The sequence below is a fragment of the Maniola jurtina genome, chromosome 11 (genome assembly GCF_905333055.1).
Source record: "Maniola jurtina chromosome 11, ilManJurt1.1, whole genome shotgun sequence".
In the NCBI taxonomy this organism is placed as follows: domain Eukaryota; kingdom Metazoa; phylum Arthropoda; class Insecta; order Lepidoptera; family Nymphalidae; genus Maniola; species Maniola jurtina.
This window is the reverse complement of record NC_060039.1, coordinates 10,137,719-10,163,625: the sequence shown is the minus strand read 5'-3', so window position 1 is coordinate 10,163,625 and position 25,907 is coordinate 10,137,719. Positions and strand designations below refer to the sequence as shown.

Sequence of the window (25,907 nt, the reverse complement as noted above, 5' to 3'; positions counted from 1 at the left end):
TTTTTAGGGTTCCGTACTTCAAAAGGAAAAACGGAACCCTTATAGGATCACTTTGTTGTCTGTCTGTCTGTCTGTCTGTCAAGAAACCTATAGGGTACTTCCCGTTGTCCTAGAATCATGAAATTTGGCAGGTAGGTAGGTCTTATAGCACAAATACAGGAATAAATCTGAAAACCGCGACTTTGTGGTTGCCATTTAAAAATTAAAAATAAAATGTGTTTCAATTTTCAAAGTAAGATAATTATACCAATACAAGTGGGGTATCATATGAAAGAGCTTTCTTTACCTGTACATTCTAAAACAGTTTTTTATTTATTTTTATGCATAATGATTTTTGATTTATCGTGCAAAATGTTGGAAAAATACTCGAGTACGGAACCCTCAGTGCGCGAGTCTGACTCGCACTTGGCCGGTTTTTCATTAGGCAGCATTGTCTTCAAGCGTCAAGCGTAAGCCTGTCTTCGAGATCGAGATATCGAGAATCGAGATCACCGAATCGATTCACCGATCACCGATTAATTACTATCGTAATAAAATAAAACACTATATTAAAAAAAAAACTTTTAATGTAACTTTCCATCGATATTTAAATAATAATATATCTATATTAAATACATAGTATTTTAAATCTAATAACATCAAGTCTTATTTTTTTCTTAAATCTATTACGATACCGAACCGAGCTGAAATAATTTTGTGGTCTTCTATAAATTTTCAATTGAAAATATTTTTTAACTGATTTATTATGTGTATATAATATGACATTTTGATTAATTTGCAATACAAAAATTGTACATACAATAATAATATGATTCCTTAGTTAAAAATTATTTGGCGACGGAAAATTTGCGAATTAGGTATATTCGCTAAAATCTTCCGTCGCCAAAAAAGAGCACAAAGGTCTTAAGATGTAATCGGTATGTGCTATTTAAAAAAGTATCGGTATAAATTGGTATGTACGAATTTATTGATATTTTCATACCAATTTTCAAAAGTACCTTTTCGACATAAACATGACATAAACTGAATGAATACCAATCGTTAAATCCTATTTGAATCGAAATAGACGAATTAGATAACCACACATGAACGTGCAATATATTCGTATAATATTTAGGTACATTAATTATTATAAAACGTTGAAAATGAACAATTTTATTTATTAAATTATATTCATTAAATTAACGAAAATACCACCAATATATTATTATCTTCTCATAAGTTAACTATATTTAATATCGTTACCTCTATTACCTAATACCAAACTAAACGTACATTGTACATAATATTTATAATATACCCGTACATGAATGGCATCAACACATAATATAATAATTAGGTACTAGGTATAGATCGGTACAGGTCTACATAAAATACAGTCATACACCTTTTAATTTTATATACCTAATTTAGATAATATAAGTACCTACCTACCTAGTATTTCATTAATTAGCTTCATTGTAAATTTATCGAATAAGGTGTATTCAATCCTGGTTGTAAGAAACTTTTTATTTACATATCATCATCATCATCATCAGCCTGTGGAAGTCCACTGTTGGACGTAGACTTTCCCTAAAGAGCGCCACAACACCCGGAAGCTGGATGAGGAAGGCTGAGGACAGCCTATTCCTCATCCAGCCACTTCCCGCCAGCCTCTTTATCTTTATGCCGTTTATTGTCAGTGTCCACGTTTCAGCACCATAGGTGAGGACGGGAAGGACACATTGGTCAAAGACTTTCGTTTTCAGGCACGGAGAAATTGACGATGAGAAGACTTGACTTCCTCTCTGTTTGCTTCTTCATCAAAATTGCTTATGCCCAATTCTATTATTTGGCCAAGGTAATTGTATTCTGGAACAATTTCGATGCCAACATTTTCGACGCTAACCGGTGTCGGGACAACGTACCTACTGATTAGGCATTCCCTTTGTTTTGTCCATATTTATTCTGAGACCGACTTGTCTGGAACAGCGGTTTAGGTTACACAGCATCTCCTCGAGATCTTGCGGAGTTTCTAAAACTTATACTTACTTATTTTTAATTCACTTATATTTATTTATTAACTTATACTTATTTTTAATTCACTGATATTTACATTTTCATAAATTATCCCTATTCATCATTATGATTATCGAACTTTGGCTGAAAAAAAAATTGCAATGCAGCCTACAACTATATTGGTATAGACTTACCAATATGTATAATAATATCTAAGGATCAAGAAGCAGAATCGAAGCGAAGCAAACTTGTGCTTTCTTTAGAGTATAGCTTTTTATCGCCACTTTATAGTTGGTACGAAGTATAAAATAAATGTGTAAGGTTCAAAATACAATTAAATTTAAAATTTAAAAAACTCCCGACACAAAAACCTCTTAAAAGTAAAAAATATTGTAGGTATGACGCAATGAGCGCTTGGATATAAATTTTACTTATCATATTGAACTTAAAGGACCAATACATATAATTTTTTACTTTTTAGAGGTTCTTGTGTCAGGAGTTTTTTAGATTTTAAATTTAATTTTTATTTCATGTTTTTTAAACTTTATAACTAGTAGGTGGACACGTCTTGTGTTGAACAGCCGCTAAGCTCTCGCTAACACTCTCGATCAAACCACCATTCAAACAATTTTTTTTAAATCAAAATCGGTGAATTCGTTTAGGAGTTACGATGCTACAGACAGATACACAGATACACACGTCAAACTTATAGCACCCCTCTTTTGGGTCGGGGGTTTAAAAGACGCATAGAGCTGTGAAAATGCTCGAGAAGACGCGTCAATATAAATACACAATATAAGTAGACATAAATAGAGATATAAGTAGAGAGAAATAGAGTTTATAATGCTCCAAATAAATATATAAAAATATAAATATATAAAATTACATTGCATAACAGAGATAAAGTTCAATATACGTTATTCGCGTCGCTTCGACTGCGCCAATTAGTCTCGAGTCTAAATTGTCTTATACCCTGTCAGAGCACTCATTGTACGTCACTCACTTAGGATAATGATCTTTATTTACTACAGAACACTATGTACAATGTACATCTCCCTATGAATGGGCGAAGTAGGGGCGAAGAAAAACTTCTGCGTGAGATTGTTGAATTGAAACCTAATACGAGTACGTCGCTATGATATCATACTTTCATCGATAGACTAATATTATAATTGCGAAAGTGCGTCTGTTTGTTGGATTGAACTTCAATTATGCTGCAACAGAGCAACGCAACGGGTCGAGATGAATTTTGCACGTGTAGTACCTAGTTAAAAACCTGGAGGCTATTTCTTATTTCGGAAAATCAAATAATTCCCATAGGACTTTTAAATAACCTGAATATCTGAATCCTAATATCCTGAATCCACGCGTACGGAAGTGCAGGCTCGGCTCCATTTAGTAGAAGATATTGTGTCTTACGGCATAATATGTTCCAATACATGACAATAGTTTCAAATTTTATAGTCAATTCTTAGGATATCTTTCTGGTGAAAACTTTAAACTGTTTTCCACAATTTGAAATCTGCAAAATTGCACAGTTACTTTGTAGATCTTAAATTGTTGATAGGGTGTGGCGAATGACACACAGACAGATATTTTCGCATTTATAATATTAGTGTGGATTACTACAAATTATAAATTTTTGTAATACCCCGAACTCGGAATGTTTACGGTTGGCATTCCTATAAATACAGATTCCCTAGTTAATTTCGACTCTTGCATAAATATAAAATCTAGTTACAAAATAAAATTTGCACGGTTATTACAAATAGCTTTCCTACTTTGTCCTAGCGACGGAAACGTTTCCAACGAGGCACAGAAGTTGTACCTTATTATAAGCGTTCTCACTTCGGACCACACTGAGGAGCTGCGTAGAAGCTACGCTGCGCTCTGAAGCTGCGCTTCATCCATACAGTTCCATGTATAATCAACTATCAAGGCTCTCTTGCGTTTGTCTACGTCAAGACAAGCTTATACGCCCTATACTTAGTTCCTTAATACTTCAAGATGGCAGATTGTTTGAGATGACAGGTTCCTCTTCACATTCAGCCCGTGACTGCAACTGTTCAGTTCAAAAGATTGTGTGGGTGCAGTAAAAGTTCTTCTGCATCGTTCACAGACTTTCCATACACGTGGAGGCGGTGCTAATGCTTTACTCTCTTCGTTCCTTGAATCCATTTGTGTTTTTATAGTTGATTTGGTTTTTGCAGAATTTCCTGTTAGAAGAAAAATATCAGAGCAGGTAAAACAAATGACAGAAAAGACGATCGCCTGACTAAAAAACATTGTATTAACATATTTTTATAGTATATGGTAACTCTTCGATAAATAAGTATAATTATTATATGAAAACAATGTAATTGTATTGATAGAAAATACTAGGAAATTACTTTATAACACACCGACAGTTCATGATACTGATTGCTTTCACAATATTTGTTTTCTAATAATAATTTTTTTTACTCCTTGATCACCAAATTTGTGCTGAAATTCATCTTCTATACTCATGGATTTGCAGATTTCATGATAAATTGTCATGTGTAACTTTTTCTATCTTTTGACCATATTTAAAGCTTAATTTTAAAATCTAGGGTCGAAGATAAACAAACCTACGTTTTAGTTAGTTGATTAAAGCAAAGAATGATAATATTTATTTTTGGCAAGAAATATAAGAATTACTTAATCAAATCGCTCTTGTAAATTTTAAAGCGCTGGGATGCATTTGCCTAGTAGTTGCAATCAGCATTTACCTGAGTTTACTGATGATCCGTTTGATGTGACGTGTCGAGAAAAGGGAACCGTGGTATAGGAGCATCTTTGTATCACCGGACGTTTGTTATTCCGACAACACCAATTGACCATTGTAGACTGAAAATTATAACAGGTAAATAAACATGAAAAAAAAAACCGCTCAAATACTAGTCGGATTTGCACACGAAGGGTTCCGTGCTATCGTACAAGAAAAAACACTTTTTAATTTTTGAAATTTTCTTGGTGGCGTATTTGTTGTTAAAGCGGCAAGAAGTACACCAACTCTCTAGTCTCTTCCTATTATGGTTCACGAGATACAGCCCGCTGACTTACAAACGGACGGATGGATGGACGGATAGTGGAGGTTTAGTAATAGGATCCCGTTGGAACCTTTCGGACACGGAACCCTAAAAAGCAGTCGGTCCCTTATTCGGGAGGTCCGCTCCCAAGCACGCAACTCTAAACTTTTCGAAGCTATGAGTTTTTTAAGCAATTGAATATAAATTGCTTTCAAGAGATCAATAAAGTTCACAATACTTTTGGATATTTGAGAAAAGACGCGTCGCTTTGCTATATCGCCGCCTCAATATGCAGTGAGTCTCTGAGATCTAGTATAGAGAATTGACATTGCTCGACTAACGTTTCAAATTTTTTCAATTGTGTTTTAAGTCTGAGCAAATAATATAATATCTCAGGCTTAGAGGTCCAAAGCAAAAACATAAAATAAGCTTACCTACCTTAAACGCCTCTCTAAATTTGTTTGACATGATGTGATAGAATATAGGATTGATGCAGGTCGACATGTAATAAAACACCCCGGACATATAAGTCAGAAAGTAATAAACAGAGAGTAGAATCGGGGACTTCGCAAGGTGGTTTTCAGCAGTGCCGTAGATCGCCACCAAGCGTTGGGCGTGAAAAGGCGCCCAGCAGACGAAGAATGCCACTACTACAGCCACTGAAATTAAGAAAAACGTTGTCTTAATGTTTGATAGAAACACCAGAATACGGAAGTCCTTTTCGACCCCCGACCCAAAAAGAGGGGTGTTATAAGTTTGACGTGCGTGTATCTGTGTCTCTGTGTATCTGTCTGTAGCATCATAGCTCCTAAGCCAATGAACCGATTTTAATTTAGTTTTTATGTTTGAAAGGTGGCTTGACCGAGAGTGTTCTCAGCTATAATCCAAGAAAATCGTTTCAGCCGTTTGAAAGTTATCAGCTCTTTTCTAGTTACTGTAACCTTCACTTGTCGGGGGTGTTATAAATTTTTAATTTACACTTGTTAATTCGCTATATATAATAAGAAAATTAGTAATTTAAAAAAAAACTAGTGATGTATAAAAAAATATAAATGTAAATTAGTATTATTAATAGGATAAGTCTTGTTTATGTACTACATTTTATATACTTAAGATGGAAAATCTAGTACTTATTAACATAAAATCATAAAATGGCTATATTATTATTATTATCAATTCGCTATAATCCGCTAAATCAAACCGGAAAGCACAGCGTGGGAAGAGTTCCCACTTGGTAAACAAACGACGTCAAATAAGTCGCAGGGAGCCGCTAGATTCAGGTGGTGCAATACCGCGTGGCGTGTGGAAGTCCCTACAAGATACCTAAGTCAAACTGTCGGTCTGATCTATCGGTTGATAACGATGACTAATCTGCTAAACCAATTATTTTTGCATGCACTGCTGCCCTTTCGCCATAATATTATTTACAGAACTTGCAATCTTGTTAAGCGGATACTGTCTAGTGGATTAAGCTTGTTATTCTTTGTTGTATATTATCTTGGACCATTTACGATGAGCTCCTGCAAAGTGCAGATTTGGATTGATCGATAATGTTAATTAAACTTTTAATGAAATCGAATCGTAGTTTCGTCATCTTCTTGCTAAATATTTTAAGCAAAACGCCTAACGGCTTACGGGTAACGGCCCAGGAAAAAATCGATTAGCATATGAACGCCATTTCAGGTTTGATTTTGATGCCCTTGACGGGTCTTAACAGATACGACAGACAGATACACAGACAGACAGACGACGAAGTAATCCTATAAAAGTTCGTTTTTTTCTCTGGAGATACGGAAGCTTAAAAACAGGAAGCCTACTCACCAAGCATCTTAACAACTCGTTTTGTTGACTGGGTGCTGTTTTTTCGCTGTATTTTCTGTACAATTCTTGGATTTCTATTTTTACCCTCCTGGTGTTCGTTGTTTAAATTTGATTTGTTCAGTCTTAACCCAATGAGAGAATATAAAACCGTTATTACAATCATAGGGGCAAAAAAGAAAAAGAAGGTGGATATTTCAAAAGAATGCGCGATGATAACTCTTGTTTGTAAGCACATCGTGACCCCTTTGTGGATCTTAATTCCAAATTGGAGAGCCTGAGGTAGAGCCAGACCGAAAGACGCCAACCACAGGAGTATAACGTGCTTTATTGCTCGTGACAGCTTCGACATTTTGTGGGATACAAAGGGGTGGCAAATAGCTAAATACCTCTCTATTGTAAATAGAGTAATTGTTAAGACGCTAGCGTTAGTTGACGTCTCAGCTGCCAGGCCACGGATAACACAAAACACGTTTCCGAATATGTATGGCCATTTAGACCAGATCGAGTACATCTCCTGTGGCATCCCACTTACGAGCAACAGAAGATCTGATATGGCTAAACTGAATAAGTAATAGTTTGTTGCCGTATGCATACTCTTGTTCCGAATTATTACGATACATGTGAATATGTTCCCAAATAACCCTGTGATGAAAATGAGAGAATAAATTATCGTAATAGGGAGTACGATGTAAAGAGAGTCCCTTTGGGGACCGAATATCAGTGTTGGATCGACAACTTGTGATCCATTCACGGTTGTGTTCCATATGTCATCAATATAGCTCATGATTGTTACGGTAGCACTCTACACCCAGCCATTTATTCTTTGATTTTCTTTTTATTACTTTTCCTCAGTCTTCCATTGTTCTTGTTGAAGTTTCTGAAACAAATAATTAACATAATATAACATAAATTGAAAAACAATAATTAAACTACAGTGCTAAAGAATATCCCAGCCGGGCACATACTTTCAGCAGGCAGTTTCCCGTAGAGAGTTGTTTCATTTGATAGATATAAGTTTAGTTTAGTAGGTTTATAAGTTGCTAATGCTAAAGTTCATTATTTCAAAAGTTCCCCGTTCCAGTAGGTTTATAAGTTGCTTATGCTAAAGTTCATTATTTTAAAAGTTCCCCGTTCCCAAGTTTAGTTCATAGACAGACAGCCAAGTGACGTCAATAGGGCTGCGTTTTTACCCCTTGGGTACGGAACCCTAAAAAATGTGCGAGTGACTCGTACAAATCGAGAAAAACTGTCGGTTGCCTACTTAAGCAATTACATTCCAGAAAAAAGGGAAATTCCACTATTAGAAATTTAGACGTGGCAATAAAAATATAATCTAAGTATCTAGAATCTATCATTATTCGATGAATTTTATGACATGCTTCACTATGCTTACCTTGAGTAACAGAATCAAATAAACGTACAAATAGGTGATGAAATTTACATTACTTACCTTGTTTACCATTTAGAAAATTACATTATAATACCATTATGAAGATAGGTATTTTATTATGTTACAAGAAAATGTTTGCACTAAATTCTGTTGATTAATTTTAAGAGTGTAGGTACAAAGGGTTTACTTGATTATAGGGAACACTTTGCTTTTGATTAAGAAAAAAACATTGTTTTCGTATCGTCGGCACTTGTTTCGTTTTCTTCTTCATCAGTCTGTGGACGTCCACTGTTGGACATAGGCCTTCCCTAAAGAGCACCACCACACCCGGTCCTCAGCCTTCCTCATCCAGCCACTTCCCGCTAGCCGTTTAGTAGCACTTGTTTATAGATTATGAATTGCAAACTGGCCATTACTGCCATTAGTTACAATAATAAAACTCCGATAGGCAAAGCTCAAACCAAACAATTATTGTATTTTATATAAAAATCGGCCAAAGGGTTCCTACCATCGTACTAGAAATAACACTTTTTTTTTAATTTTCATGGTGGCCATTTTGACACTTAGATTTTATTTATTGTTATATATAACGGAATAGAAATACTCATTCGGTGACAACTGTCTATTTATTACGGTTTACGAGATACAGCCCGCTAACAGACAGACAGATGGACAGACAGACAGATGGACGGACGGGCAGACGGACAGCGGAGGCTTAGTAATAGGGTCCTGTTGGTACCCTTCGGTTACGGATACGGAACCCTAAAAAGTGAAGAAATTCATAGTGACACGTATACTTTTTGTGCCGGAAAATCAAAAAGTCCCCACGGGATTATTAAAAACCTAAATCCACCTACCTACCAACCTAAAGTTGCAGGCATCGTCTATTTGGTACAAAAATAGCTTGTATCCTGGGGACGGGCATAGGCTACTTTAATCCCGAAAATCAAAATGTTTGAAAATCAAATGAAAAAAAATCTATGCAGATGAAGTTGCGGGCATAACCTATTTGTACAATAATTAATTAGAAATTACTGTCGACTCAAAGAAGTTTTTAACCCCCGACCCAAAAAGAGGGGTGTTATAAGTTTGACGTGTGTATCTGTGTATCTGTCTGTGGCATCGTAGCGCCTAAAGGAATGAACCGATTTTAATTTAGTTTTTTCTGTTTGAAAGGTGGCTTGATCGAGAGTGTTCTTAGCTATCATCCAAGAAAATCGGTTCAGCCCAATGACCTTTTCAGCCGTTTGAAAGTTATCAGCTTTTTTCTTATTTTTCATTTAATTAACTCATAATTGTTATTTACATTTCATAATTTTCATACTTGTTAACATAAGACGACCTCGTCCCCGCCTGCATCAACGCCCTGACGGGGCTTCGTGTTGTAATATTATAATATTTTTTATGATGTAAGACATGAATGCAAATAAAGAAAGAATAAAGAAATCACGTCATGCGTTGCCAGATACTTAGTATCGTGGCAACCGTTTGCCAAGCACCCTTAAATAAACGTTAAGGGCGCTGGTCTACCTGTGTTGGGGACAATACGCACAGAACTTTTAGATTGAGGCATCTTGAGATTTATATTCTAGTCTAGACTAAAAGAGCAGGTTGAATAAACCTTTTACACAAGAGTTGACAAAAGCTTGGTATCCTATCGTAGAGAGAAGAGAGAGAGTGCATTATACATATGATTTCCGTCATATTCTTATTATTTCAATGTTGCTATATTAAATGAATATAATAATTATTAAATGTATTTATTTTTATGTTGCTTCCATAAAACTTTTTCAGGAACAGATTGGCAGTATTCATTCCATCAGGTAACTCATAGCAGTATACGTACTAGCTAGGTAAGTAAAATCTACAACATTTTCCCACATTCATGACATCTGCCCCAAATAAATATTTATTTATTTTCCGTATGGGGACATGCATTATTCATGATAACATAATATCGACTGTGCTGAAATAACTGATTCACAGCTCCTTTGCTTTTTAACTCTCTATCGTTGAAATGAATTCAAAGGATACTTCTACTATGTTTGTTTATTGGCTGATAAAGAGGAAAGGTGGAGGTTGGCTGACTGACTGATCCATCAACGCACAGTTCAACCCACTAGAGGGATCGGGCTGGGCATACATCTTATTCGTAGCTATTATGACATATAATTATAGGCATTCGATCAGAAAGGTTTTGAAACACCTAAGGGGGTGAAATAAGGTTTGGGTGGTGAAATTGTGTCAGTTTTACAGTAATATCCATAAAAATTGGTATAATATTTAGGCTTTCGGTTCAATATTTCAGGATTTGGGGAAATTCAAAGGAAAATAAAACGAGGGAAGACACTTTCACAGGCAGGTTGAGGGTTATACAAAAAGGTATCTAAGCTACACGGGATTTTTAAGAAACTAATTCCACGCGGATGAATTCGCGGGTAAAAGCTAGTTGCATTTAAAAATATACGTAGCTGTATGAGTATGTGGTGTATTCAATTATACCAATACCTACTCAAAATCCACAACATAGCTGTTGTAAATGTTAAAATCCGTTCTATTTCGAAAGTAAATAGAACAGGGAAATAAAATGACGTCCCAGATAAATAAATTGCAAGTGTAGGGGCCACTGAACTTAAAATTGCATGACTAGATATTTACAGTTAACAAGATCGTGAAATATTCAGCAGCGGTGAACAAAGGTGTTACAATTTATAATAATATGATGCCACTTGAGGAGCTGGCGAACAAAACGGTGTAATTATATTTCTGATCAAAATACTTTTTAGGGTTTCTTATCTCAAATCAAAAAAGGAACCCTTATAGGATCACTCTGTCGTCTATCTGTCCGTCTGTCATGTACGTCAGTGAAATCCATACTTACGGTACTTCCTGTTGATCTAGAGTCATAGAATTTGGCAGGTAGGTAGGTCTTATAGCAAAAGTAAAGGGAAAAATCCAAAAACTAAGTTTGTGGTTACATCGCAAAAAAAGTACCTACCTATTCACGAAAAAAATAATTTACTAAACTTTAACTCTTTTTGTAGAACAGTGTAAGTTACACATTACATGAAAGTGTTAAGTACGTATATATTTCACGATGATACGGAACCTTTCTGCGAAACTGAGTCCAAAGTTCATGATTTCGGTCACTTAATAACAAATGTAATTTCCAAGTAAAACAGTCTAAAACTGTGCTAAAATTGAGTCCAAAGTTTGTGATTTCGAACAAAACGGTATAATTACAGTAAAGTTTCAACAGATTTCATTCAGTTTTTTGATCCTCCTGTAAAATCTTATTTCGTGCAAAATTACACCATTTTGTTCGTCACTTGATATCGAATACCTTGTTGATTTCATTTACTTAACTAAATTTTCATGAGATTTATCAGTGTTTTATTTTGTTTTAATCTATAAATGAACTGATTTTGGAAGTCCTAGGTATATTTGAAAAGAACAACCGCCTTTGTTGTTGGTTCTTCAGTGAGTAGTAGATTCAGTTGACAATTCAAAAGAACTTGTAATAATTAATTTGAATAAAAATATCTTTGCAATCTATTTAGGTAATGGTGTTTCGGTTGTGTAGTAAACGAAGACATTTTCAGTTCAGATGTTAAAAACCACATTTATTGTAAATTTTGTGACTCTTATAAGCCAATCATTGAAAGTTTGAAAACAATAAATACAATATATCACTTTGAAAGTAGGTAGCGGGTTTGTGGGTCATTAATTTAAATTCATCATGAAATTGAAACACGATTGGAAACTTTAAAGCATTAAAAAAGTATTAAATATGTATCTATCTCTCATCTATCTGGGGCTTTGATACAATAAATTATCACAATCAGAAATATTGGAAATACTATGTGCTTATCAAAATTCATAAAGGTAGTTCAAAAATTAGCAACTTGTATTTACGGGGTAGTCTTTACGGGATCTACGGGGTAGTCTCTCATTGTGCTGTGAATTTTATAAATATATAAATAGGTACCGAAAATATCTATTGTACCTAATACATTGGTGGAGAATATCCAAATTTTTAAAGTCATTGTTCTCTATTATATTGTATTCAAATTAACGATTGACGGTTTACAAATTAACTTAAGGTTAAAGGTGGTAAATTTTTTTCACTTCTTGTGTAGTCGATCAACTCCAAACGTTTTTATAATACCTATTTCGATTCTTTTGAAATCGTTTAGTTGGCTGTGAATTTTTTATGCATTTACAAGTATTACTTAGAATAAATAATAGGTAGGTAAACATCAGTTAATAATATTTTTCCTATTTCGATGAATACTTACTGTAGTGCTAAGAGTCCTTTTAGACAGGCCACAACACCGTCATATCAGCAAATAAAAAACCCATCAAGTGAGAGTCAGGCCTCCCTCTTTTAGGGTTCCGTATATAAATATTATGAACATCATATGCCTATTTTGTGATATATTTCTTTTTTCAAGCTAGAACATCGCAATAAACCGGGAAAGAAAAATCCAAAAAGTGTTCGCTTGTTTTGGTCACAGCTTGCAATCATTTTATTAATCGCTGTTTTTAGTATTTGTTGTTTAAATGGTACCAAACACATGGTACATCTTACATGGAATGATACATGGTTATTATGGTACCGAAATAAATATTATTGGCGATTTATGACCTTATGAGGGTCCTAAAATGTAATGAATAAATAGGTAGAAGTTTTTATGAGTGAGTTTCTACTTACTTAGGTACAATATAGCGGTAGCAAACGTACTGAAGAAGTTCTTGAGCCCAATTTTTTAAACTTATTACTTCGTCATATTTTATTAAAAATTGTATTATTGATTCGAAGGTTAAACTCAAGTTAAACTACTCATTTGATTGAAGACTTGAAATCTATTTGTTATTTACTTTAGTTCAAAACAAAATTTTGTTTGTTGACTAAAATCTTAGTTACAAAACATTTCCTTGTAAGTATATTGATTGTATTTAGCCTCGAATCGTGGTACATTCAGGACTCAGTGTACCTGTAAATGAGGAGCTGGTGAACAAAACGGTATCATTGCACAAAATAAATTTTAAAAGAAGGAGTAAAAAAATTAATGGAACGTGTTGACTTTATTGTGGATAATTGTACGTTTTGATTGTGATTACGAACTTTGGACACAATTTGTCCGAAAAACACCTTCTATAATGGAAAAAATAAATTAAAAGCATTATTTTTTAATATTTTGTTACTAAAACAGTCCTATAATTTTGTGCTATAATGTATGCGAATAAAGTTTGTCAATATGTGACACATTTTGATTTCATAATCAAGATTTTAAGATATGATCATAGATAAAATAATAAAAGCCACAACAATGCAATTAAAAAATAAATTAATTTTAAAAAATAACACAATATTCATTGATTTTTAAGATTGTTACATATATATTTATTTTTCTTGTCTTTAGTACCTAATTTTGTTAATCTGGAGGTGGGCGTTAACAACTGCAACACAGTTTGTACCTAACTAACGCAGTTGTTATCGTTGTTTATTTTAAGGCAATGTTAAGTGTAAATAAAGATATTTTTCATTTTTTTTCATGTATTTGTATAATTATAAAAATAAAATGCATGTAATAAGAAATATATTTTTATTAAACACAAAAAAAAAAAAAAAAAAAAAATATTTGAATTGTACAGAGAGTACCTATTATAATTAACATTAATTGCAGATTTTGCTCTTGACAGGAGGATTAAAGAGGCAAATATCATTATTCGGTATTTAATTTTAATCTCAAGCTATTATTTGTACTTTCCGAGAGGCATTTGATTAGAAGACATTAAAACTCAAAGACTCTTAATTAATTTCATTTGTATGGATTATAGAAGGCTTAATTACAGGCATTTCTAAATAGTATAGGAAAAAGTAACGACATATTTATTATTGTAAACATTTTTTTAAAATAGGGTAATAATGAGATAGTAAATAAATCAGAGTAATAAATATAAATGAGTACACATGATATACAAGTGATCGTTGTGTTATTGTAGATTGATGGATTTGATATTGTAAATTTTGACTTTTTGAATTGTACCTAATTTATGAGTTAAAATTAGAATAAAAATTATATTGTTTTGCACACCTATACACGGCCGATTTTAATGGTTACTTATTGCATTAAATTAATAATGTAACACAAATATACCTAGGATACCTACTCATTCTACGCAAATAAGGGATTTGAATTTCGAATTTGATCCAAAATACCTACTGGTCAGCGAATACTGGGGCTTTAATTAATACCTATTTATAACCAGTTAGATACTTAGAAACGATTAAATTTATAGAGCAAAAACAAGCGCTCCACACCTGCGCACGTGCCCACGAGAACCTTGATAGGATTCTTTATGCAGGAAATTACTATTTTCCCTACTAGGCAAATGCCTGCGACTTTGACTTTATAAATATATTCTCTCCCTGCGTCGTTTTCTACATTGGGCTCTCAATTTCTTCTAACTATTCCTATAAAGATTTAAGTATGATTTGATGTTATCTAATAACGGTTAAACGGATGGACCATTAAGAATCCCGTGGAAACTCTTTGATTTGCTGGGATAAAAAGTAGCCTATGTCCTTCCCCAGGATGTAAGCTAGCCTAACTCTGTGTCGGTACCAAATTTCATGAAAATCGGTTTATTGTTGGGCCGTGAAAAGCTAGCAGGCACATAGACAGACAGACACACTTTCGCATTTATATTATTAGTATGGATATAATACCCGAAATGAAATCGCTCATTTGGATCCATATCCAAACCTATGTTTTTAAAAATCCCGTGGGAACTCTTTGAATTTCTGGGATAAAAAGTAGCCATGTTACTCTCCAGGTTTTAAACTATTATGCAAAAAAATCTGTTTGTTCCATTGAGGCATGATTGAAGGACAACCCTACAAATAAATCCACTTTCGTATTCATAATATGGGTAGTGGTTATTAGTTAGGTACCTACTAGGTAGGTAACTACTTATTCAATTAGTCGCTAGTCAGATAAACAAATCCGTATCTAGATTATCTCTATATTACAACAAAGTATGAAGCCAGCCTACGGCTATAAAATAGGTATAATATATTTGAAAATGTCAAAAAGTGCTGATCAGATTTTACTCCAATTTCCAACCTATAGATAGATTGCGATCGCAGAATGTTCACCATTTTTACAAAACACTATATTGAAAAAAAAAAAAGATTCCGACGAATTGAGTTCCTCCTCCTTTTTTGAAGTCGGTTAATAATGATGTCCAGGACCTCGTCCGCGTGGATATGGGGGTTTAAAATTTGTCGCGGGAAATCTTTGATATTTTACATAAAAAGTAGCCTTGTGTTAATTCCAGTACCATTTCTAATCAAATTGGTGCATCATTGTAGAGTAAAGGAGTAAAAAACACCCAAACTTTCACATTTGAGGAGCTGGCGAGCAAAACACTTCAGAAATAATTTTTTTTTTTAATCTGGGCATTTTTGACCCACTGAATTCATTTCCAAGCAAAACAGCCTAAAACTGTTCTTGAATTGAATTTTACTTCATGATTTCTTTCACTGAATACAAACTAGAACTCATTTTCAAACAAAATGGTCTAAAACTGTACTTAAATTGAGGCTAAAGTTCCACCTTTCATTCAGTTTTTTCTCCTCCTGTAAAATTTTATTACGTGCAATTACACCGTTTTGTTCGCCAGCTCCTCATTTATAATCAGAAATTATGAGGCATGCGAAGCTGGAGTTAGTCAGCAAGTGTTTAGAATAATGAATATAAAATTACTTATTTATTAAAATATATTAATTGCACTATTATAGCGAACCTTTGAATTGATGAGCTAGCATGTCGTTAGCAGGTCGTAAGGTCTAGTATTTATACTACCTAATAAGTATTGTTAGGTAATTAATTATTTTATAGTGAGACAGTAGGTATGCGTATATTTTACTTACCGGTTTTAATAATTAAGTAAATAAATAAAATAACTCCTTACTTATAATATCTCCCTTAATAAAGGAATTTAAGAATTTCTTCTGAAATAGCCTATTTAAATTCTTTAGAAATTCAAAGAAGTTGTAAAATAAAATATAAAGCTCTGTTTATAAAGTGCATATTATATCTGAAACCGCATTCGCGTCACATCTCCGGTACCTACTAGCCGCGTCTACATACCGATTGACCTACCTTGAAATGCATATTAAAAATTGTTGTTCTTGGTATGAATGAATAAACTTACTACATAGTTCGCATCAACTCTCGCGTCCTATAACGATAAACTTTTGCAATGAAAAAGTACTTACAATTATTTTGTAGAAGATGTCAATTAGGTATTATTAATATTAATTGTTGTTTGATTACAGGATATTATGACAATGTTGCACATCGTAGAGAATAATGATGGCAAAATTGCACAATGTTTGTTTAGCTTAGCTTAGTTTTTAACCCCCGACCCAAAATGAGGGGTGTTATAAGTTTGACGTGTGTATCTGTGTATCTGTGTATCTGTGTATCTGTCTGTGGCATCGTAGCGCCTAAACGAATGAACCGATTTTAATTTAGTTTTTTTTGTTTGAAAGGTGGCTTGATCGAGAGTGTTCTTAGCTATAATCTAAAAAAATTGGTTCAGCCGTTTAAGAGTTATCTAGTTTTCTTTTCTAGTTTTCTTGTAGAAAAGAAGGTTAGATAACCGTTAGGTTCTTAATATTATGTCAAAAGACAAATGTCAAGCTGTCAAGATGGACGTTGCCTAAATACATAATTATTTATTTGAAAATGATGTTTTGGAAAACTCAAATACTTTGGATCGTCGGGGGTGTTATAAATTTTTAATTTACACTTGTTGAGATAGTTCCCGCAAAAAACAGGTCTAAAAACAGCAACTTTTATAGCCGAATTCGTCAGTGGGTAAAGTAGATTTTTAAAATATTTTTGTAATTTGTACTTTGTTAAAAACTTTTTTAACAAAGGCACCTTTCCTACTTATATTTTAATGGATTCATTAAAACTGCTTACTTCCTAATTGGCTTGCTTTAATTTTAAATTAGAACAATGATCATGTATTTATTATAATTTGGATAAATCTAATCGTTGAAGTTAGTTCAAAATTATGTTACCATGTATAGGTACGAGACATAGAGGTAGGAATTTTTAGAAATGTTAGAAATTTTATTTACGTCAGTGTTGACGTGTGTTTCAATTGTATAGGTATATTTTGTGACATAGCTTGACTGATTTCATGCGAGCAAAGCTGAGTGTAAAAGCTTGTGTTTACTAGGTATAGCGATTAGCGCTTTATAACTATGTTTTTGCGGCACTGCGTTTAAATTGGCAAGGAGCTGTTTTTTTTTTTTTAAGAAAGAATATTAGCCATGTTAAATGACTAATATTCCACTTTCCTCTCCAACTAAGCGTCAGGCTTGTGCTAGGAGTAGGTACGACAATAGTGCAACGGGCGGGGTTTGAACCGTCGACCTTTCGGTTTTCAGTCCACTCCTTTACCGGTTGAGCTATTGAGGCTATAATGTATGTATGTTGTTTTTGCTCTTCCGTAATAAACCTGTAAAGAAGTTTAATTTTAAACGTATTAATTAGTTATAATTTGTTTCTTATGCAATTAATATGCATAATGTTAGTTGATTACGTACCTATTTACAAGATAATAATATAAAGGTAAACGATCTTTGATGATTAGGTATCTAGTATCTACCTACTGACTCATAAGTGCAGTCTACAGATGTATTTGCGCTACGCTTTTTTTCTTGGTTTATTTGTGCTGCACTGTGTACATTGAAGTGGCAATGGACCGGGCACATAGTTCGATAAACCGATAGATATTGGGGTCCCAAGGTGCTATAATGGCGATAATGGCGACCTCGCACTGTAAGGTGCAGCGTTGGAAGACCTCCCACTAGGTGGACGGACGACATCAGGCGAGTCGCAGGGAGCCGCTGTATTCAGGCGGCGCGCGCTAGTCCGCGGAAGTCCCTACAAGAGACCTATGTCTAACTGTGGACGTCTATCGGTTCTTAATAAGGATGATGACTGCGTAAAAATCTGTTTTTCATGTAAATTACGGAGTCATATCTCTGTGATTCATGTGGATGACTGAGGATGCTCAACGCTTATGCGATGCATGCGTCAAATTTCAGTTTGGTAGAGATAAAAATTGTAAGGCATTTTATTATGGATTTGAACCTAGCTATTTGCCCGTCCTGCGTAATATAAGGACCATAATAATAATTTGTCTGTGATCTCGTAGGTTATTATAGCATTTATTTTTAACTTATTTTTTCTAAGTCTTAGTGTTATTTTGTTCAGTGAAGAATTTCCTATTTTTCTTACGCGTAGGTAGATTATAATGGGGCTGACATGTAGGTGCAATTAGCTAAAATAGCCCCTAATTAAATAAAGAAAAAAAAGTTATAGGTATTTTTGAAATCGATAAAAAGTAATATTGCTTACATTGTAGCAATACATAATTTTTATGATATAATTGATAGCGTATAGACACGATTCTAACATAACGTTCAAGGTGCAAAACTTGACTCGCCAAACAATGACCCTGGATTTCATCAACGTATTACATTATATAAAATGCGGGTTTTAAAAAGTATATTGTAGCAAAATATATTTCTAGCTTCTTTAAGTATGTAATAAGGGTTTATGGCCAAGTGAAGCTTGTGACCTATTGTTTCAATAAATCACTTTGAAAGGAAATTTCTAGTGCATTTTCCCGCTCGCAGAGCTCCGCTAGATATGTCAAGGAGGTCGCCCACGGCGACTTTTTGCAGCGATACAGTCGCAAAAAGACAACACAACAGAGTAGCGATACCTACTGCCTCGCGCTGGTCGTAGGTATACCTTCGCCTACTTAACAATGATTTTGCGATGCAGCATCGATACATTCGGTCAGTCATCATGCGATGTAGTAACTGCCTCAATGCCTGTGGGCGTTACAGTTGCAAGATGGACTCGGTCAAGACAACGTTGCTTGTTGGTCGCGTTGTCCTTGTTGCTGTTTAACGAAAACCTCAGCGTGGGCAATGTCAATATTTCGTGCACCCATATAATACAGAAAAGTTTCTAAATCAATGCAATCGCTGGTTTTCATCGATGCAGAAGTGAGGGTGAATCGATACTATGCGATTGTATCACTACTGAATTGAAAAGTTTCTAAATCAATGCAGTCGCTGGTTTTCATCGATGCAAAAGCGATGCTGAATCGATATTAAGCGATTGTATCACTACTGAATTGAAAAGTTTCTAAATCAATGCAGTCGCTGGATTTTATCGATGCAGAAGCGATGCTGAATCGATACTATGCGATTGTATCACTACTGAATTGAAAAGTTTCTAAATCAATGCAGTCGCTGGTTTTCATCGATGCAAAAGCGATGCTGAATCGATATTAAGCGATTGTATCACTACTGAATTGAAAAGTTTCTAAATCAATGCAGTCGCTGGATTTTATCGATGCAGAAGCGATGCTGAATCGATACTTTGCGATTGTATCACTACTGAATTGAAAAGTTTCTAAATCAATGCAGTCGCTGGTTTTCATCGATGCATAAGCGATACTGAATCGGTACTATGCGATCGTAGTGATTGTATCACTACGAATTGTTCATGTCGCGCGTTGCAAATGCGACTAACGCTCAAAAGTAGCGATGCAGACGCGCGACGAAACATGCTACTGAATCGCTGCAAAAAGTAGCCGTGGACCTCATTCCACTGTAAAAGTTCATTCACATACCGGGTTCCGTTCCTCATTTATGATTCAGTCATTTGAAATTATGATTTGGCAATGAAATCGAAAATTAATTGTTTTCCTCCGCAATGTTTTTCTACGAAAAGAGGGATAACAATCCTAGCTAGATACTGTTATTATAGATGCCAGTGTTTGTTGTTGGTTTTGTCGATTACGCCGCAACGGAGCAACGGACCGACATGCTTTTTAGGGTCCCGCACCTATAAAGGAAAAACCCTTATTGGATCACTTTGTTGTCTGTCTATCAGCTATTTGTCGGTCTGTCTGTCCGCCCGTCTGACTTGCACTTGGCTGGTTTTTGCATGGATACAATGGATATAGTTAAAGACATGCAGTACATAATTATGCAATGAATTGGCTCCTATTGCTTACCTACTTATTATACTTAATTGTAATTAGTTAGGTAGGACATTTCCTTTGCGGTGGGAATTGTTATTGCATTGTAAAAAATATGTTCACAATGATAAAATAATTTTTAATAATTTGATGATGACTCGGCGTAATACGAAACTGTGCCTAAGTGGCCAATTCGCGCTGTCAGCACTGTCGCGTAATCGTTTTCACAAAAAATCTAACTGATTTCAACATAGATGTACCTACTTAGTATGATAATACTATTATATTACAAGATAATATTAATACTAGGCGTGTCATAGGTACTAAATTACAGCTAGATAACTTTTGTACCATTTCGAAGTGCGTACCGGAAATAATAATTGTCACTTTGGGCTTGCGTTGTTGTTCGCTTACATGACACTCCCTCATTAGCGCTAAAATAGCGAAAATCAAGTTCTTCAAGAACACTATTATCCTAATTTGTATTACCTATGTAAAAGTATTTTAATATATCTATGGATTTTAATTTATAGGTAGCTAAGTATCTCTATGTTTCTATACACGGAATTCGGAGTCGATTTACTTACATTAGTGGTTACATTTTGGGTGAAAGTACAGATCGCCGGCGATATTGTAGGTACCTAGGTAGGTACTTAGGTACATTACAATCAGCGAATTATAAACGGTTACGTAAATTATTTGATTCCCAATTCCGCGTATTCAATTTTCGTTGTTTATTTTAAAATACATATTCATTACTAAAGGCCGGGTAACGCGAAAATTATTTCAGTGGAAAAAGTTATTCATTCGCAAAAACTCATCAATAGACGGTTCGATTTACCCCAATGTGTGATTCATATATTATTATACAGTATGATTTATTATAGATGCATTCATCTAGGAAAGAGTTAATACCCACTTGAATCGCAGAAAATCCTACTCTCATGTCCGTTAATTATTTTTGATGAAAACAATAATTTTCTCTCAGCGAATTCGCAAATTATTATGCACTGCTTTAAGAGGGGTCTCTCCGTCACTCGCTCCATACAAACATAGTTCCAATTTCATTTGAATATTAAGCAACCAAAGTCCATGAAATTTTGGAGACATACTCTAGAAACTAATATCCATGCCTGTGGTTTTCCAGATTTCTGTTAAAATATTCGGTTTTAAAGTTACGCGGTCTTAAAACTACATATTTTTAGAAAAATCTAAAACACCACAGGCACAGATATTAGTTTCTAGAATATGTCTGCATTTCATGGACTTTGGTTGCTTAATATTCAAATGAAATTGGAACTACGATTGTATAGTGCAAGTGACGGAGAGAGCCGTGTTAATCATTAACAGCCTATGTAATCTTTATACTTACTAATTATTAAATTCTCAATCAAAGCTTATAATTTTTTTAAATTAAAAAAATTACCTACTCTTGGTTTATTTTTATTATTTATGCATTTTTTCGTCGACATCAAAAACTACCTTAAAATATAAGTTTTGATGTTTGTTCCGATGAACACTCACTCCAAACCGATGTTTGGAGTGAGTTAGATTAAAAGCACCTAATTAAAAAATTGTTTAATTCTTTTCAGAAATCGGTTCACTTTATTATTTATTTTAGCATTTATACCAACGTCGTCGATTCGACGATATTTATGCCAGTGTTGTACCTACGAAGATTACGAAGTTTTTAATCGCGCTATTATTTTGCAAAAACATGATACAAACAGTAAAAAACAGTTGAATAGCTAGCTCATCATGTTTTCCGAGGTCTTCTTTTTTACCAAATTAATAAAAACCGGTCAAGTGCGAGTCAGACTCGCGCACCGAGTGTTCCGTACTCGCGTATTTTTTCCGTCATTTTGCATGATAAATCAAAAACTGTTACGCATAAAAATAAATAAAAATCTGTTTTAGAATGTACAGGTAAAGCCCTTTCATATGATACCCCACTTGATATAGTTTTCGTACTTTGAAAATTGAAACACATTTTAAAATTTTCTATGATGTAACCACAAATTCACGGTTTTCGGATTTATTCCTTTACTTGTGCTATAAGATCTACCTACCTGTCAAATTTCATGATTCCAGGTCAATGGGAAGTGCCCTAAATAAGCTAATTTCCAGATGCAGCTGAAAACACTAAAAGCAAAATATGGTTTTTATCATGGCCAAAACCAATATTTATAGTTTATCACAAACTGTTGCAATTGCAAGGCAGTGCTTTTGAATCAAAAACATATAGGTTTAAAATAGTCTAGGCTAAAATGGCCGAACTTAATAAACATTAAGTACTTATTTACTTTTAACGCATTCAATTTTCAGTAAAATAAGCTAACTTTTCTTAAGTACTTACTTAATACTTACCAAATATTTCAGTGTTTTAGTATTTTCGAAAGTGCTTTCAGGATTTAGTAGGAAATTACAACGGAAACATTTGACGTGTTCTTTTCATAAATTCCTTTCTATCTGGAGGATCTAAAACTTGGTAGGTGCCTACTTGGTAGGTATGTGTTTGAAAAATGTTTTGATGCTTTTCAGAAAACAATGGCTAATATTATGCAGCATATTTTTTTAAGAATCGAATCAGCTCATCTGCCAACCCGCTTTTTTCCTCGGATACAATTAAATAATCCTTATATAAAACTGAAGCTCGATCAGCCTTAAAAAATAATTAATTTTATTCATTTTTACGGACGCTTGAACAAAAAGTTCACTACACGTGCCAAAATTTTCTGCACAAAAAAGACTTAATGATTCCTAAACCCGTCTCCTTTATATTCTATGGTTTCGTATTTAGGTACTGTCCCAGTTAAAGAACACACCGTACGACCACGGTAATATCGTGGTACGACTGTTGAAAAGAAACATAACGTGGTCGCGCCAAAGTTCAATTTTGTTTGGCGTGGCTATAAATCTCGCATAGAATGTAGAGCCTCAAAATACCACATAAGGGGAATTAGGGAGATGGTAAATACGAGTATATATGGTAACTAATATTGAATTTTGTACGAATGAATTGAATATTTGCTATTACAGGCAAAATATTTGCCGAATGTGTATATATGCGATGGGCGAGTTTCCATCCTTATGTCGTTGACATTCCATCTACACGCACGAAACGTTTTGCGTCTTCATTCCTCATACGCATGGCTAAGGTTTGGAATACTCTTCCGCGATCTGTGTTTCCTACCAATTACAATCCGGGTATCTTTAAAACAAGAGTGAATAGGCACCTTCTAGGTAAACGCGTCCCATCTTAGACCACATCATCACTTTCCATCAGGTGTGATTGTGGTCAAGCGCTTACCAATAGTGAATAAAAAAAAAAAAAATATTTTAGCCCATATTAAAGCAGACATATTTTATTATTTTTGTATACAAGAATAATATAAGAACATTTATTCACGAATTCGTAATATCTAGTGTGTATCTACATACGTACGAGTAAATAGCAGTAGTATTCATATGAGCTAAATAATACGTTCATGTAGGTACCTACCTACTTGATAGATTGTCTCATAACAATTATTATTGTAGTCAGTTTCATAAAACCAAAATTAACTAAATCTACACCAACTTTAAAAAACTGGCCAAGTGCGAGTTGGACTCGCGCACTGTGGGTTCCGTACTCGAGATTTTTTTTCTGACATTTTGCACGATAAATCAAAAACTATTATGCACAAAAATAAATAAAAATCTATTCTAGAATGTACAGGTAAAGCCCTTCCATATTATGATACCCCACTTGGTATAGTTTTGTAGGTTTGAAAATTTAAACAATTTTTTTTTTTTAATTATGTAACCACAAATTCACGGGTTTCGGATTTATTCCTTTACGTGTGCTATAAGACCTACCTACCTGCCAAATTTCATGATTCTAGGAGAACGGGAAGTAGGTACCCTATAGGTTTTCTTGACAGACACGACGGACGGGCGGACAGACAGACGGACAGACAGACAACAAAGTGATCCTATAAGGGTTCCGTTTTTCTTTTTGAGGTACGGAACCCTAAAAACTGTAACAAGACGATTTCTTTCATTTAACATATTTTGATTGGGGAAATATAGCTCTAGAGCGCAAATCAGTATTTTATAAGTATTTAAATTCTGTTTTACCCTAACAGTAGGTAGATGCTTATGCAGTAACGTATTTTAAATCGCCCTTTTTTGTCTTACTCAATCAATTATTATTTGGCCAGAGTGGTGGAAAATGGCCTAAACCTTCCTCATTCTGAAAGGAGATCAATGCTTAGCGACGGGTTGCGATGATCATGCTGATGAATCTTACTTAAGAAAAGTTTGTAGGTATAAGTAAGATATCAAAAGGAAAAAAATTAACAACGTAGTAATACAAACAAATTAACAAGCAATGCTTTAGTTGTTATAGTGTCTATAATAATCTACATGACTTGCACAGCTTCGTATCGTACGGATGGGCTTACATATTCCATTCTAAAATAATTTAAATGTAAAACAAAAATAATTTGAATAGAAAAAAAAAATACTGTAAGTATATCTTTTCTTCCTATCCTCTCATATCCTTTCTAGTGAAATATTTTAAACCACGTTAAACCTTGAAATCCTAATTCTAAGAGTTTTCTAATCAAATACACAAAATATGCTGATTACAACTTTTTAAATCCAGATAGATGGGTATATAGGTTTTTGAAAATCGCGCGGGAACTCTTTGATTTTTCGGGGTAAAACTAGCCTAGACGCGTTAATTCAGGGTATAAGCCGCTATCTCCATTTCCAGCCAAATCGGTTTCAATCATTCAAACTTTCACATTTTATGATATTAGAAAGATTAAAACAGAGGCGGAGAAAAAAAGAAAATAATACCCTATAACTTTTAGACCTTTGAACTTTCAATGAAAATAAAAAATGGTTATTAATTATTATTCATAAAATTACATTTTACTTATATTTTTTTTAACCCCCGACCCAAAAAGAGGGGTGTTATAAGTTTGACGTGTGTATCTGTGTATCTGTGTATCTGTGTGTCTGTGTATCTGTGTATCTGTGTATCTGTGTATCTGTGTATCTGTCTGTGGCATCGTAGCGCCTAAACGAATGAACCGATTTTAATTTAGTTTTTTTTGTTTGAAAGGTGGCTTGATCGAGAGTGTTCTTACCTATAATCTAAAAAAATTAGTTCAGCCGTTTAAGAGTTATCAGCTCTTTTCTAGTTTTCTTGTTGAAAAGAAGGTTAGATAACCGTTAGGTTCTTAATATTATGTCAATTGACAAATGTCAAGCTGTCAAGATGGACGTTGCCTAAATACATAATTATTTATTTGAAAATGATGTTTTGGAAAACTCAAATACTTTGGATCGTCGGGGGTGTTATAAATTTTTAATTTACACTTGTTACTTTCTTACCTTATCTACAAATAATGTAATCCAATGACACATTAAATTCAGTAGGTACAATTATATACACAATAAACGATTTTTATTATTGTTAGTAGAGTTTATGCAATATTTACGGAGAATTGTTTACGCATCAAACAGTGGAGGGACGCGGCGTGTAATCGTGTGCCGTTCGCGAA

The 25,907-nt window shown here is 34.1% G+C and overlaps 1 protein-coding gene across 1 annotated transcript; it reads right to left on the bottom strand.

Annotated features, from left to right (window-relative positions):
• Nucleotides 1–1,625: 1,625 nt before the first annotated feature.
• On the bottom strand, nt 1,626–25,907 carry LOC123869548 (pyrokinin-1 receptor-like). The gene is made up of 5 exons (XM_045912532.1): nt 25,738–25,907; nt 6,870–7,746; nt 5,487–5,707; nt 4,749–4,866; nt 1,626–4,214 (listed from the first exon to the last, which is right to left on the bottom strand). Exons 2-5 carry the CDS (start codon nt 7,651–7,653, stop codon nt 3,985–3,987), a joined length of 1,353 nt encoding a protein of 450 aa, XP_045768488.1. The 5' UTR covers nt 7,654–7,746; nt 25,738–25,907; the 3' UTR covers nt 1,626–3,984.